Below are 14,278 nucleotides of genomic sequence, written 5' to 3'. Positions count from 1 at the left end.
CTGGTATCCCTTTTAAAGAATAAACGTCTCTCTTTTTAATATACAGTAACTTCCCACGTTGCACAAACATTCCTTCCCAGAGTATTGGCTGTTAATCATTACTGAGCGAGAGACTAATATTTAGCAAGTTGTTGTGGCTTTTGGGAGCCTGATTTATAACACGTCAATAGTGTGTCAGTCGGCCTGGCATGATAATGATTTGAAGCTGCTGTGGCATTTTGATTATCCTGTTAAGATTATGTAAACAAGGATGATGTAAACAAGCCTGCTGTGGGCATGCCAACGCGTTAACACGACAACTTTGTGCTTCATACCTGTCTGTTAAACCCTTGATTAAACACGCTATTCGTCGAGTCACTGTTTTAAATAAAATTATTTTAAAGTGACAGGCAGAGTTTGATTGGGTAAAGCGGATTATACTTTTACCTTCCGGTACTAGAAGATGGATAGCAGTCATCTGTCTGAATCAGTACTGCATCGTGTCTGAAAGGAGGCAAGGGGCAACATGAGGGGTCGGTGATCAAGGGTGGGCTTGTCATAGTTGGGGGGGGGGGGGGGGGGGGATAATGAGAGAACGCGGGAGAGTAAGAAGGCTGCAGTATTGTTCCGTACGGAAAGTGAAATCTAAAAAAATATGCCACAACATTCCTGGGTTATATTTTATTTTGGGAAAAAAATATTTGTAAGAGATGTTCTTTAAAAAATATATAATATTCCTGGTATAAAGTATTTTTATTCCAATTGCACAGTGCACACACACTACTACCTCCCACCTCAAATAGTAATAAAGAACCCCAGGCCAAATGATTCATCTGTTAGTTTTGAAAAGTAGCAGAAACCCATGACATCTACCTGTGCCTAATCCTGTTTTGCTTGGCTAGTTTTATTTATTTTTTTGGTGTTGTTTTTTTTTTTTTTTAAGCTGCCAGCCTCAGTATTTCTGCAGCTCTTGAATGTGGTTATGGGATATTCAGTCAGGCAATGCGTTTGAGCCCCATAGTCAGGGGCACAGGCAGCATTCCGGATGTCCTTTGCAGCCTCACGCTGGCTTCACTGGGAGTAGCAGGGGATACAGTTGGAGCTGTACGCGCTGTGTGTTTGCCCTGCAGGTCATTTTGTCTTTGCAGGCAGGTAATTGCGGAGTCCAGTCAGGTTAGATTACCAGCAGTTTACAACTGGCCCAAGTTTTCACCACCTGTGGGGTAATAAGTCAATAGTAGGCAGGCAATGAACCAACCCACCTTTCTTAGACTTTTTTGAAACACTCTGTCATTGTTATTTAATGAACTGTACATACTGTTTGTTTTTGAGGCAGCTTTCTCATCATTTCTATATTACAGTCATGATTGCAGATTGAAATAACATGCTGCCCATCTGAAAAGGCTTGACTTGCACAGTTGATGTGGGAGAGTCTGGACTTTGGGTTTGTTTTTTTGCACCTCACATTCAAGGAAACAGTGTGATTTGCTTTAGAAGTTGAGCGCAGGAGCGGTGACATAATGTGACAAGAAGTCAAACTGCAGCCTTAGGGGAGCTGTCAGAAACTGTCTCATCCCACGCACTATGAAGCGTGCAGCTGTGCAGTCTTTACAGTGTATGAGACCGGCTTAACCAATAATTCATCCTGGAGACGCACCGTGCCTTTCTTCAGGATACAGACCTGCCTCGGTATTAATTATCACTGTATCTCATGGTAGAGCAGACACACACTGGAAAGCAGGTCATGATACTTTGTATTTCACGGGATATTGGAGAACGAGCATGAAATCAGTTTCGACCTTGTTATGCATCTACCTTATGAAATAGAAAAGCACAGTGGCTCATTCTTGTACCCCAATGCTTGACAACAGATAACCTGGTTACTTTTATAGAGGTGCTGCAGAATGATGGTTGTGACCTACAACATTTAGGGATTTTTGAGAAAGTATAGCATAAGTTGCATTTGCTTTGAAACACCTACCAATCACATGATAATCAATAGTGCTTGACTAGAATGCATCTCAACATTATCACAGTAGCTGTTAATCTCATCCACAGCCAAACAGTAATGGAATCCCTCTCTCCCATCAGTAAACAAACTGGATTGCTGATTATTCTTACCACATTGTCAGCGCTAGGGTGCTTTTATTTATTTATTTTTTTATCAATGCTTTTAGTAGATTTGTCATCTGCTTCTCTCCTGCATACAAGGCAGTAAGCTGGTGGAGTTTCCTACAGCTGTTATGCTTCTCGGAGAAATCCGGCTGAGGAGCGATCCTCATGACTTGTAACTATGCTGTTTGTATCTGTCTGTTGGTTAGAATATGAGCGTGACAGTAACATCTTTTAGTGTTTGTTTGTTTCTTTATGTGTTTATTATCATTGCTAGCTTTCCTCTCTGATACTTGTAAAGGGTGATTTAAATGCATAACAGCTGCCCCAAACTCTGTAGACATAAACAAGAATGTGTCATCCAAAGGCATACGAAACTATACTGTCTGAGGTGTAGCTAAAAGCTGAGCTTCATTAGAAGTACCCTCTAGCCCAGCTCAGCTACAGTATACCTGGGGAAAGTCAGTGGAAATGAGGCATACTATAGGATGACACAAGATGCTGCCAACATTCTTTCCACAGCCTGCAGGGGGCAGTGCAGAGGCAGGCCTCCCATTCTGGAGTATAATTTAGAGTACTCACACCCTGACTAGAGGCTATTGAGTGCAGTGCTTCCTGTTTAATCTTCCCAAACTTACTGTGCATTTGCTTCCAGATTTTATTCACAAGGAATCTTTTTCTCCCCTCAGTTTCTTTGACAACATGAATCGGATCATAACCCCGGCGTATATTCCGACTGAAACGGATGTACTGCGCGTTCGACTGCGGACCACGGGCATCATCGAAACCCAGTTCAAAGTGAACCACCTCGTCTTCAGGTAAGAGGCTTTCCTTTGTGGATTGGACAGGGTGTGACTGTGTATGTCACCACTCCTGCTCTCAGCTTCTAAAGCAAATCGCACTGTTTCCTTGAACCACAACTCAGATGAGTAGAAAAATTATGAATGAGCTTGTCAGTGAATAGAACTTCCTTTTACCAGCCAGTCAACAGCCATTAAAAGGTTCCTTAATAGCAATAACATTATATGAAATAGTAAGGCTGCCACTGAACATTTGCCTATCGCTGATAAGAGTGGCAGTGAAGTGTTCAGGACACCTGTTTTAGGTCAGTAAGCCTCTTTAGAAAAGCAGATTGTTGCAGATAGACGCATGTCAAGGAAAGACACACAAGTACTATGACAGGTGATCCGTTCAGAATTGTCATGTGACCTCTAGGAAGTAATGCTTTGGCAGCCATTGGATCAATGACCAATGTCACACATTCATGTTTGTCTAATATTGCAGCGTATTCATAATTTTAGACAATCACCTTCTAGAAGTCTTTAATATTTAATTAAGTATTGACTTGAACCTTCTCAAAAAAATGGCTTAGTAGTTCTTATTCTTGATCAATAAATAGGGCTTTGAAAACTATAAATAATGATTTATAATGAAAAAATCCATACGGTACTAGAAAGGTCTTGTCAGTTATTTTATCATTTGTCAGCCCGGAATCTCTGTTAATAGGTTTATTGACATGTGTTTTAATCTGAATTATTTTTGTTTAATTAAATATTTGAGAACCGGACTGAGCATCAGACAACAAGTCAAACAGTTACAGCTGGTTGATGGGTTTGCCAGACACTGTAAACTAGATCCAGCCATCTCGCTGTCAGATCAGAGATGGGCTTCCTTTTGCTTAAACTCCCTGTCTTTTCTTGCCATTGCAGTACTGGTGTAAGTTATATGTTTGATGTTTCTGTATCACAAACATCATGGTCTAAATTCAGATATTCAATCCATATAGATAGTAAATGCACAATAGTGGTACAGGCACTGTATATATTAATGAAACTTTATCCAAATAGGAAATGCACACGATTTAGGCTCTTTTTGTGTTGCAAAGTTGTGAAAATCAAATATCTCACCATGCAGGCGAGTCTGTATAGTGTGTTTCTATCTAATGTTCAGCTTCATTTTGGTAGCAGTGCCGCACCCGTGATCAAAGCTGGTTCTCGGCCCCAGTCCAAGATGTCGGTTCATATTTAAAAGGGATAACTAGCTCTTCTTTAATGCTTGCGGTCCTTGTATTTCCTATCACACTTGTGAAGAACATCCTGGCTTCACATCACCTGCAAATTATTAGCTCACTCTGTCATATAAAACCTGCACTCAGCCTTTATGACAACTGTTTTATTTTATTGATGGTAATAGAGCATTCAGATTCAGAGCCAGCCTCTTGAAGTAATTATTGCATGGTTAAGCTGAATGACGAGGAAAAAAAGTCACTGCAGCAGCCTGCTTATCCCTCATAGGAAGCATGGATGACAGTTCTGTTCCTCCAGCTCACTTCTTTTGTATTTAGTTTATGGGCTCTATGATCATTAATATATATGCTGCAAATCATTCCCAGTATGAGAGTGGGAATACTGACGCTCCGAGATGCAAAAATTTAAATCATAAAAGACAAGTACGGAATAAATTATTTTAAACATGGTGTTTTTTTAATTTACATTTTCTTTTGAAATAAAAAATAAAAATACAATAATTATATATGTCTTGCTAGTTTGGTTGTTAGTAGCGTATTGATCCCAGAATCTCATCAAGCAGCTTCTTGAAGGATCCCAGGATGTCAGCTTGAACAACATTACTGGGGAGTTGGTTCCAGACCCTCACGATTCACTCTATGTATAAAATCATCAGTTGTGGTATTAGTTTTGCTTACATGATTGCTTTAATAACTAAAATGTATTTTATAATGGTAGTGCAGCCCCCTATTCCCCTCAATACTAGACCACCCAGAAACCCAGGTGAAAATGAAAGTGGAATCAGGTGTTCATATTGACTGTCTCTATCTGATCATACTGTGCATTGTACTAATCTGTCCTGGTAAATGAGATTGACTTTATTCAATGAGGAACTAGTTCACTGCATTCAATAATTAGTAATGCCAGGGGGAAATAAAATGGAACTTTTTAATTTTAGCTGAAAAAAAAATGCAGCTAAATAAATAATAATAATAATCAATGTGTCTTAAAGGTACAATAAGATGATGGAAGTCAGACTGCACGAAACCAAACTGCAAAACCTGTGTCTTCAAAGTAACGGAATGCCCAGAACGATGTGTGTTATTCCCTTTATTCTTGATAGGTGCTTGATTCTGGAAGAGCTTCACAACATGTTAACGTTCTCAGCTCTGCCTCTCCAGCCTTACAGAGCAGAAGTGCTTTCATTTACCGATTTAGTGTTGCTCAGTGGTGCCTGTAGATTCATAATACTGAACATTCCTGACATTGTACAGTTTACACAGAAAGCAGGTGCCAAGTTATGCAGATAAATTGCTATCTGCCAATATTAGAAATAAATAAGATCACTTAGTTCTGATGACTAGCTTCACAATACTCTCACTTAATTTTAAATAACGAGCATAAATTTACGTGCTAACGTTGACATGGCGCCAAGACGAGTGATTGATCTGAACTGGGGCATAATTTAGCATTCATTTGTTTTATTCTCAGGATGATATTTACAGCCTGGGGTTATTATTATTCTGAGCACTTGAAAAACAATCCTGATATGAAATGTGATGGTTTGATTGATTGGTAAAATGACACTGAGAATTCCCTGGTAATTAAAGAGGTAGGATCTGTAACCCATCAGTGAAACTTTTATGAATAAAGCTTATCCCCTTAAGTGAATATATCATGAATAATGAGACAGTCATTCAATGGATTATTGTTCCATCCTAGACCAACTAACTTTCTAATGAAGTTTCCTTGCAGTTATTGAGTTGGTCCGTTGTCAAGCTCTCACAGATAATACAGAAAGTACTTGTTTGTAGAAAAGTGTGTGACCCTAAAAAAACAGGCTTTGATGTTCAGGTCGTTTGAATAGTTAAGATGAACTATTTCAGTGTAAATAACATGCACCCTTGTATAACGCACACATATCTTTGTGAATGCGGCATGTGACACAAGGACCTACCACACATACAGCATGCACACACACACGCACAAACACATATGGTTGTGAAACGCAGTGCATTTTATCAGGTGCAGCTGAAGTCGCGCGTTTGACGTGATTCATCCCGTCAAACAGACCCGGAAAACCCTTTAGCCATCAGACTCGATCTTGTCAAAGTTGTTTCTCCAGTTGTGTGAATAAAATAAAAAAATATCCTCCAACCGATTTTAGCGGATAAAACTATAAAATATGCATAGGAGACGGAAATGCAGTAAAACGTTTTGTGTGAAAGAAGTGAGCTAGGGTTTGAAACAATAATATACCCCGGCCACAGTGAATGTAGAATTGTATCATCCATTCTCTAGCATTTCTAAGTGTCTACTGCTTTTCAGAAAGAAGATGCTTGCAGCTGCATAGCAGACATTAAAAAAGTGATGTAGTACTATCAGTGCAGTACCACCCCACTCTGCTTAGTCTCGTATGTGGTTTCATAGACTCACTGATAAACTGCTTTTTGCCTTTGTTTCTAATTACTGTGCTTCATTCAGAGTCTCGCCGACTTTTGATAATGCAAATGAATGATTAAACCTTTCTTCTTTAACTGGGATTGTTCAACTTTGTCCCTTTTGTAGTATGTCCAGATTCATTTTCTGTAATTATTGCTCCGCGATTAGAATCTGCTCTTTTTTTTTTTTTTTTCCCCTAGACGTCCTTGAAAATGGTTGATTTATAAATATGTACTTTTACTTGTTTGGGTATTTTAAAATAATTTGACAGAGATAAATCTGCTGGGATTGTCAGAAAACTCCAGATCCCATTCCATTGTGGAACTCCAGATCCCATTCCATCGTGGAACTCCAGATCCCATTCCATCGTGGAACTCCAGATCCCATTCCATCGTGGAACTCCAGATCCCATTCCATCGTGGAACTCCAGATCCCATTCCATCGTGGAACTCCAGATCCCATTCCATCGTGGAACTCCAGATCCCATTCCATCGTGGAACTCCAGATCCCATTCCATCGTGGAACTCCAGATCCCATTCCATCGTGGAACTCCAGATCCCATTCCATCGTGGAACTCCAGATCCCATTCCATTCCACATGGAGCTCTCTCTCTCTCTCTCTCTCTCTCTCTCTCTCTCTCTCTCTCTCTCTCTCTCTCTCTCTCTCTCTCTCTCTCTCTCTCTATATATATATATATATATATATATATATATATATATATATATATATATATATATATATATATATATATATATATGAGAAAAAAAGACTGCTGTGTACCAAAATGATCAATAAGAAAAGGATATTTTAGGTACTTAAAGGTAGAATAATTGGAGACACCATTCACCTGGAGACCTGGTAATTGATACAGACTCTCATTGAATCCATGCCCGAGTATCTTCAGGAACTAAACGACAGCGATGAAAGGCTGATAATATGCCTATGTTGTCCTTTTCCAATCTTACCTACTAAAGCAGCCACACTGAGATAACAGTAAAACGTGATTGAGATTATTTTATATTTAGGTTGGAAAGTTAAAGTAAGTTCATTGCTTTGCAGTTAAATAACAGTATTCCTTTCTATTTTGAAACGTATTGCTAAGTACAAGCATGCCCCTGACATTCCGTGCCGTGTTATGCAGTGCGATGACTGCTCTTCGTACATTCAATCTCCTTTTAATTCAACCTGTTTGTTCCTTGCCAATAGTTTCCGTTTTATCGGTCTTGTTTGAAAGTGATTAAAGCCACAGAGAAAAGCACTTTTCAAAGTGGCTTAATAATCCCTGACGCAATACCATTTCTATATAAAGCTTCCACAGTCATAATATTCAAATTAGCATACTTAAAATGTGATGGGAGCAGTGATTGACTTGATGCCTGGAGGATTCTGAAAAGCCCACCCTTGACCCCAGAGAAACTCAAGCAGATTAGAGAGCTGATGGCAGTTCTGATTCAAGACTCCTCATTTTCATATCAAGGAGATTATAAGTTAAAAGTGGAAACGAGTGCCAACAAAATTACAGATGTAAACCAGGCGCTGCCGTTTTTCCATTCTGTTCTGCGATGAGTAGTTTTGAATGGCCAGTGTCTGCAATTATGATTTTTGGAACCCAGCCTTTCAGACAGGATTAATAGAACACACAACCAATGGAAGTGCTGGTTTATTCATGCTGTGTAACTGTTTGTTGAAGTTGTACATCCTTTTTTTTTTTTTTAAAGTTCTTTGTTTCAGGTTGCATAAGTTATTTAGGGTGACTGCGAGTGAGAAGCCTGTTAAATTAAGCGAGTGGAGACTAGCTTGAATCTTAAGTGACAGACTGAGTGAGAGTTTTGAATTTTAAAAATGTTTGGGGAAACCTATTTTTAATAAACTGGGAAGAAGACGCGGGTGTCGCAAGGGAAGTCCCAACTTTAAAGTTTGTACACTCAGGTATAATACATTTCTATTAAAATCCTGAATAGCTGAAAAGAGGCTGCAGGGTTTGACATGCCATGTGGTCTATTCAACTGTTCTTGGCAGCTGTGGATCTAACTACATTGAAATCATTCAAATTGGCCTGCTTACCTAGGGTTACAAATCAAGCACTTAAAAGTGCATGCAAGGTTATTTCTGTCTGTAAAAATATGGCAGGGGGTCCTTTCTTAAGGGTTTGAATGGCAGTTTAAATCAGCTAAATAAATGTGTTTAGGGGCCACATGCAACAAAAATGATGACTGTGCTAACTGTGTCTGTCATGCTACACAGTAACTGCCTTAATTACTACCCAGTCTTCACCAGACCTTTATCACACACTAGCTAGACCTCTAGAAATTTCAGATTGCATTTGGTTGTAGTCTGATCAACTCTCGATTTTACACAAATATATTGTGGATGTTTCAGGTCCTGTGTGATTATTGTGCGACTATGAGGACCCTCTGTATGTGTCTGCACTGTGTGGTTTATACCGCGAAGCCAGTGGATAAACAGATCTGTCTCCTTAATTAACGAATAAGCACTCCTCCACCCTCGCCTGCTGGGTTTTGGACACATTTCCTAAACCTCTTGACAGATTTGTAATGTTACAAGCCTCTCAAACAAACCTGCCTACACTGAACCCAAATATGCAAGTATTGAGTTAGTTCAGCAATTCTCACAATGCAACTGGATTTTATTTGTTTCCCCATGATTCAATTTGTAATTGATTTCATGATAATGAAAGTGATTGTATCCTAACTTCAGAGCCCCAGGGTGGAGTTTTATTAAAAGCCAGTCGCTTCTGTCGGTTTAGTTTAGTTTTTCTGCTTTTAATGTAAAGTCAATGAGTCAGTTCTTCTGGAACGGGTGAATTGAATATACAGGGCGTTTCAGTGCTTTTTGCAGGGGTTTCAGTAGCTAAAAACCTGTTGGTATCGTGTTACACTGAATGGACATTGTCAAAGTCCACGTTTCTAGCTACAGTATATGTTTGTGTGGAGTGGCAGACCGTCTCATACCTGTTCTGTGCCTGGGGCTTAATTAAACTGTTTACCAAAAAACAAAAAAAATTATATATGTATGTATGTATATATATATATATATATATATATAATTGTATTGCCCTATTTAATGTTATTAAATGCCCCTTTTTTATTTATAAATAGATAGGTAATATAAATTATTCAAATGCAATAGCACTGTCATTTAAATTGAAGGCGCAAATACATTCTCAACCAAATCTTTTGCACTTACGTTTGTATTAATAGGGTCAGCGCAGTTCAGATCCATTTCCGCTTCTGAATATTAAAAGAAATTCAGTTTGCAATGAATTGAATATATTTAAAGCACAAGTTAGCATGCATTGCCTCAGTCTAGGAACTTCATCTTTCTTCTGTTGCTTTCAACCTTGTTATGAACGTTGTATTATCCCTGTTATCCTTTTTATAATGCCGATGCATAGCCCAGCTTACCGTTATATATAGTGAAAGCCGCCATATGCTGGTCTGTGTTTTACATGCATTTAGACACCTGTTTTGTCAACATTCTTTGGAATTATGGTAGACGCTGAAGATTTGATATAATTTTACACAAGTTTAAATATTCACACAGGTTTAAATTGTATAATGTTGTGCGTGCTGTTCAGTGCACTTTTATTCCCCCCCCCAGGATGTATGACGTTGGAGGTCAGAGGACAGAACGGAGGAAGTGGATTGGCTGCTTCGAGGAAGTGAGGGCGGTACTCTTCGTGGTCGCACTGAGCGGATATGACATGACCCTCATAGAAGACCCTTCAATGGTGAGACGATACCTGCAGCTCAATTAAAGAATATATACTATATGAGGCAATACCATGGTTTACAGAAAGTCTAGGTTTGGAAAGAGACCTCTGAGCCAGATAGAAAAGCATTAACAGCAGTCACAGACTGTCTTCAAAACAGTGAAAAATGAACACAGATTTAAAGGTGTGAGGCAGCAGTGGAGTTATCTAAAGCCTGCTGTCAGAAGAGAAGAAGAGTCACACTGTCATACACCTGCTCCTGTTGTCACCCTAAGGCTACATTGTGTTTCCTCGCAGAATCGTCTTCAAGAAAGCTTGAAGCTGTTTGCCTCGATCTGCAACAATGTTTTTTTCAGGAGTACCTCAATGGTAAGTATTTTGTAAGAAACTGTAACTGAAGTGCAAAATGTACAAGCCAGAATATAATGGAAGAGAGTTGGCACCAGATCCTGATAATAGCACTCTCATAGTTAATATCAGCCACATTTACAAGTGAGACAACTGATTTCCACCCCACTTAATATCACATTGGGAAACACAAGCATAAGATTATAAAAGTTTTCATGCAAGATAGTTCTGACATTAGTACATTGTACTGTAGTTCAAGTTCCAGTTATTGGTTTGCTTCTGTATTTGCATCCGTGCTTGTTTAATGCTTATTTTGCCAGGTTGACACTGAGAAGTCAGCTTCTGTTATTGTCACCAATTTTGTCTTGTCCCTTTTTAGCAGTGATATTAAAAGGGTTTGACTGTAAACAGTAATACATTTGAAGCTTAGTCAAAGTGGCCCACAGAATTATAAGCAATCTAATTCCTGCACAGACTTGCAGAAAGGCATTATAGATAATCGTTATAGATAATCATTTTGGGGAACAAAAAGAAATTCATATAATGAGTAAATTGACATAAGCGTCCAGCGTTTTGTAAGGATTTTAAGAGGCATTTGGTTCAATGATTACAAATACTGTATTGAAAGCATTCCGGCAATTATAAAATTTTAGGATAATTGGTTTTATGACTGTTGAGCTCACAACAGAGGCGATTTATATCCCATTGATTAAAGTGAGTGACCCCCCACCCCCCCCCCCACACACACACACACACACACACACACACACACACACACACACCTCTGCTAGGACCTGTTTTTTTGTTGCCGAACTAATTGCTTTTGTCATTTGTAATTAAAATGCAAGGTGTAATTTATGTGCAGTAGATAATTTTAAAGTTCTGCTTGACGGTCCGAGTTACTGTTAAAAAGCGTGTAACAAGCCTGTGTAATTGGTCTCATTTAGCCTGTTTATAATGGCGCATTAGTCATCAGCTCGTGGACAGATTGGGATAAATTACTGCAGTTGTCCGCCTACAGGGGTGTTAGATGATATCGTCAGGGTAACTCACTTGATCACTCCGTAACCCAAAGCTGGGCCTTTCTGACTTGTTTCATGTTAATTACAGAACTGTTTGTTTGTTTGCTTTATCGGTAAATATAAGCAGAGGCAAAAGGTATTGAATGGGTAAACCACAAGTATATACTGTATCGGAGATCTTCAAACTTTCTGATTTGATTGAAGAATTGTACCAGGTCTGTACAGTGCAAGCTTCTGGAGTTGTACATGTGTCAGCTGCCTCTGCACTCTGTATAATAGACTGGAATTCCAAAGTGTACTAAAACCACAGTTACATTTATACTGAACTGCAGTGTGCAGCAGCTACCCTAAGGACTACCTGCTTGTCTCTTCCTGTAAAGGGTTTATATAGCATTTTATATTCATTTATTAAGGTAGTTTTTTTTAGTAGTTGTTTGTAACTTCTTACCCTTTTACCTCCTTACAGATTTTGTTTCTGAACAAAATCGATCTTTTTCAAGAGAAGATCTTGCACTCATCGAGACACTTGAGGCTGTACCTGCCGCAGTACAGAGGTAAGTAAACTTAATGCTGTTCTCCATGGCAGAAGCTGTAACACCTACTGGTAAAGAGGGTGAGGGGGGTCTCCGTAGGGTGAAACTTTTAGGAACGATTCTGATAGAAAAATCCCCTCCAAATTGGGAACAGCCACTTCCTTGAGACCTCGGGTTTACCCGTTTATGTCTGTCATGTGGCTGGATGACAGAGTTGGAGAATGGAAATATTAGAAACTGTCTCAATTCATTAAAACAGTAAGAGCTTGTGTGTGGCTTAAGAGCCACAGAGTTGATGGAATGGCATTAAACTCTGTGCTGGGTGCCGTCTCCCTTCATTAATGTCAATACAGCGGCCCTGTGTTCTCATGTGTTAGGTGTCTCAGAGACACCAGTGCTCATAAGTATGTGTTACCAACCTCATTGAGACAGATCAGTCTTGTAAAGATCTGGTATGTAGTTTTCAGGAAAACTGGCCTGTTGAATTAGTTTATATTATCAACAACTAGCACTGGAAAGATATCGAATGTAAAGTGTTGTTGAACAAATCAAATTTTTATTTTGTGGCATGAATAAATTTTTTATGTTAAAAGCCTGTGGGGTGAGGGGGCTTATTCATTTGTTTTGTTCAGACTGAAGGTCAATATATTTTTTATTTAACAAGTAGTTTTATAATGTCAAGCCCTGGTTTGGTCAGCAGTGTTTTTGGCATGCAGTCATGAACGAGTTGGTGCAGTGTAACGACCTTTAAGGGAGGAGTTAAGTGGCAGTTGCTGTTCTTATTTCTGCCCTGTAATTACCAAGGTTCTACTATCACTGTCGGCACAAGTAAAGTAGAATGGCTTATTCTTTTTCTTCATAATTTACTACTGATTCTGCAACTTAACCCCATTTATATCAATGCATGCATCTATCGTGTTTTTTTTTTTTTTTTTAATACAATTGATTTTCGAGACAATACTCCACTTGTGTTTTTTGCAAGGTTTGGTATTCCAGAAATGAATTCATTTATTGGTGGTCAGGGTATGGCCGTTATACCTGCTTCCCCCGTATACCATCCTTGTACAAACAAGAGCTGCAGCTGGAGTCCTCTCTGGTATACAAGGCAGTAAGCCTGTCTCTGTTATATGTAAACCTCACCCGGAGGCAAGATAAATACTGAATAAGGACGTCCTCCTTCATCTGTCTCCGTTTGGTGTCAGATTGCTGGAGGCTGCTGCATTAAGCAAAATAAAGAGATCCTCTCTTTTTTTAATTCTTTTTGCATTTCGGTTGATTTGTTCCGACATCTTTTAGGATATTTCTGGTAACTTGGAAGAAGAGCAGTTTGCTTTGCAGAGGAACTTTATAATGATTTCTTTCCAGTGTACATGTACTGCCTTGTGCTAGGCATCAGATGGTCGATTTGTTCTTCCTACAGTAATAGAGCGTTTGGCCTATCTGAACCTGGCGTTCTCTTATTTATTTTTATGTTTGTTCTTCATGTAGAGGGTTCTGCCCTTTAGACACCAAGCATGTTTGGTCATGATCGCTAAAGGGGAAAAGACCTTGTGGAATCACCCCTTTAAGTACTGTAGCAATTTCAGTTAATCTCGTAAAGTGAGGAACGCACAAATCTGTCAACCCCAGAAATACACTGTCCCTTCCTCTCCTGTGTGTCGTTTCTGCTTCTCACATCCTATTAACATCACTGTTCCAGCAATCAAAACATCCACTCCACCCTGCCCCCTCAGCACCTTCCCAGTGCTTTGGTAATTCACGTTTATGCTCCATCAAAATATTGCATGATATTAACAGTAATTTATGGGCTGCGGAGAACGATTGGATTTTTCTAGTTGAAGGGTCAACTAAATTAACCTCATGACCCTTATATTCATGCCATTTCTTGCAGGTCCTCTGTATACATTCTACATGAAAAAACGATTCAGCAAATTGTTTAAGTTTTTTTTGGTCTGTCTGTAATTATGTGTGATCAAAACCCTGTTCCTTTTGCTGTTTCAAATAGGTTTGATGATTTTAGCTCTCTGAAATGTGGATTTACTCCTGTCTGAACAAAAAATAAAGTTTAAAAACTTTCTAAACTTTATAGAATTATTTTATGAA

General features: G+C 39.0%; 1 protein-coding gene and 1 long non-coding RNA gene across 2 annotated transcripts in view; one reads left to right on the top strand and one right to left on the bottom strand.

Annotated features, from left to right (window-relative positions):
* Window positions 1-14,278, top strand: part of gnav1 (guanine nucleotide binding protein (G protein) alpha v1) — a 30,303-nt gene that overhangs the window by 15,318 nt on the left and 707 nt on the right. The window contains exons 5-8 of the mRNA XM_041220347.1: window positions 2,781-2,909; window positions 10,161-10,290; window positions 10,570-10,641; window positions 12,109-12,196. Coding sequence (XP_041076281.1) covers window positions 2,781-2,909; window positions 10,161-10,290; window positions 10,570-10,641; window positions 12,109-12,196 — 419 coding nt within the window. The remainder of the gene's footprint in view (window positions 1-2,780; window positions 2,910-10,160; window positions 10,291-10,569; window positions 10,642-12,108; window positions 12,197-14,278) is intronic.
* Window positions 4,721-10,154, bottom strand: LOC121295565. Its single transcript, XR_005946943.1, has 3 exons — window positions 9,965-10,154; window positions 9,747-9,790; window positions 4,721-4,754 (listed from the first exon to the last, which is right to left on the bottom strand). It is a non-coding gene; the product is annotated as an uncharacterized LOC121295565 (long non-coding RNA).

Source organism: Polyodon spathula, chromosome 20 (genome assembly GCF_017654505.1).
Source record: "Polyodon spathula isolate WHYD16114869_AA chromosome 20, ASM1765450v1, whole genome shotgun sequence".
Lineage (NCBI taxonomy): Eukaryota > Metazoa > Chordata > Actinopteri > Acipenseriformes > Polyodontidae > Polyodon > Polyodon spathula.
The sequence above is the reverse complement of the archived record's forward strand: the minus strand, read 5'-3'. Positions and strand labels throughout refer to the sequence as shown.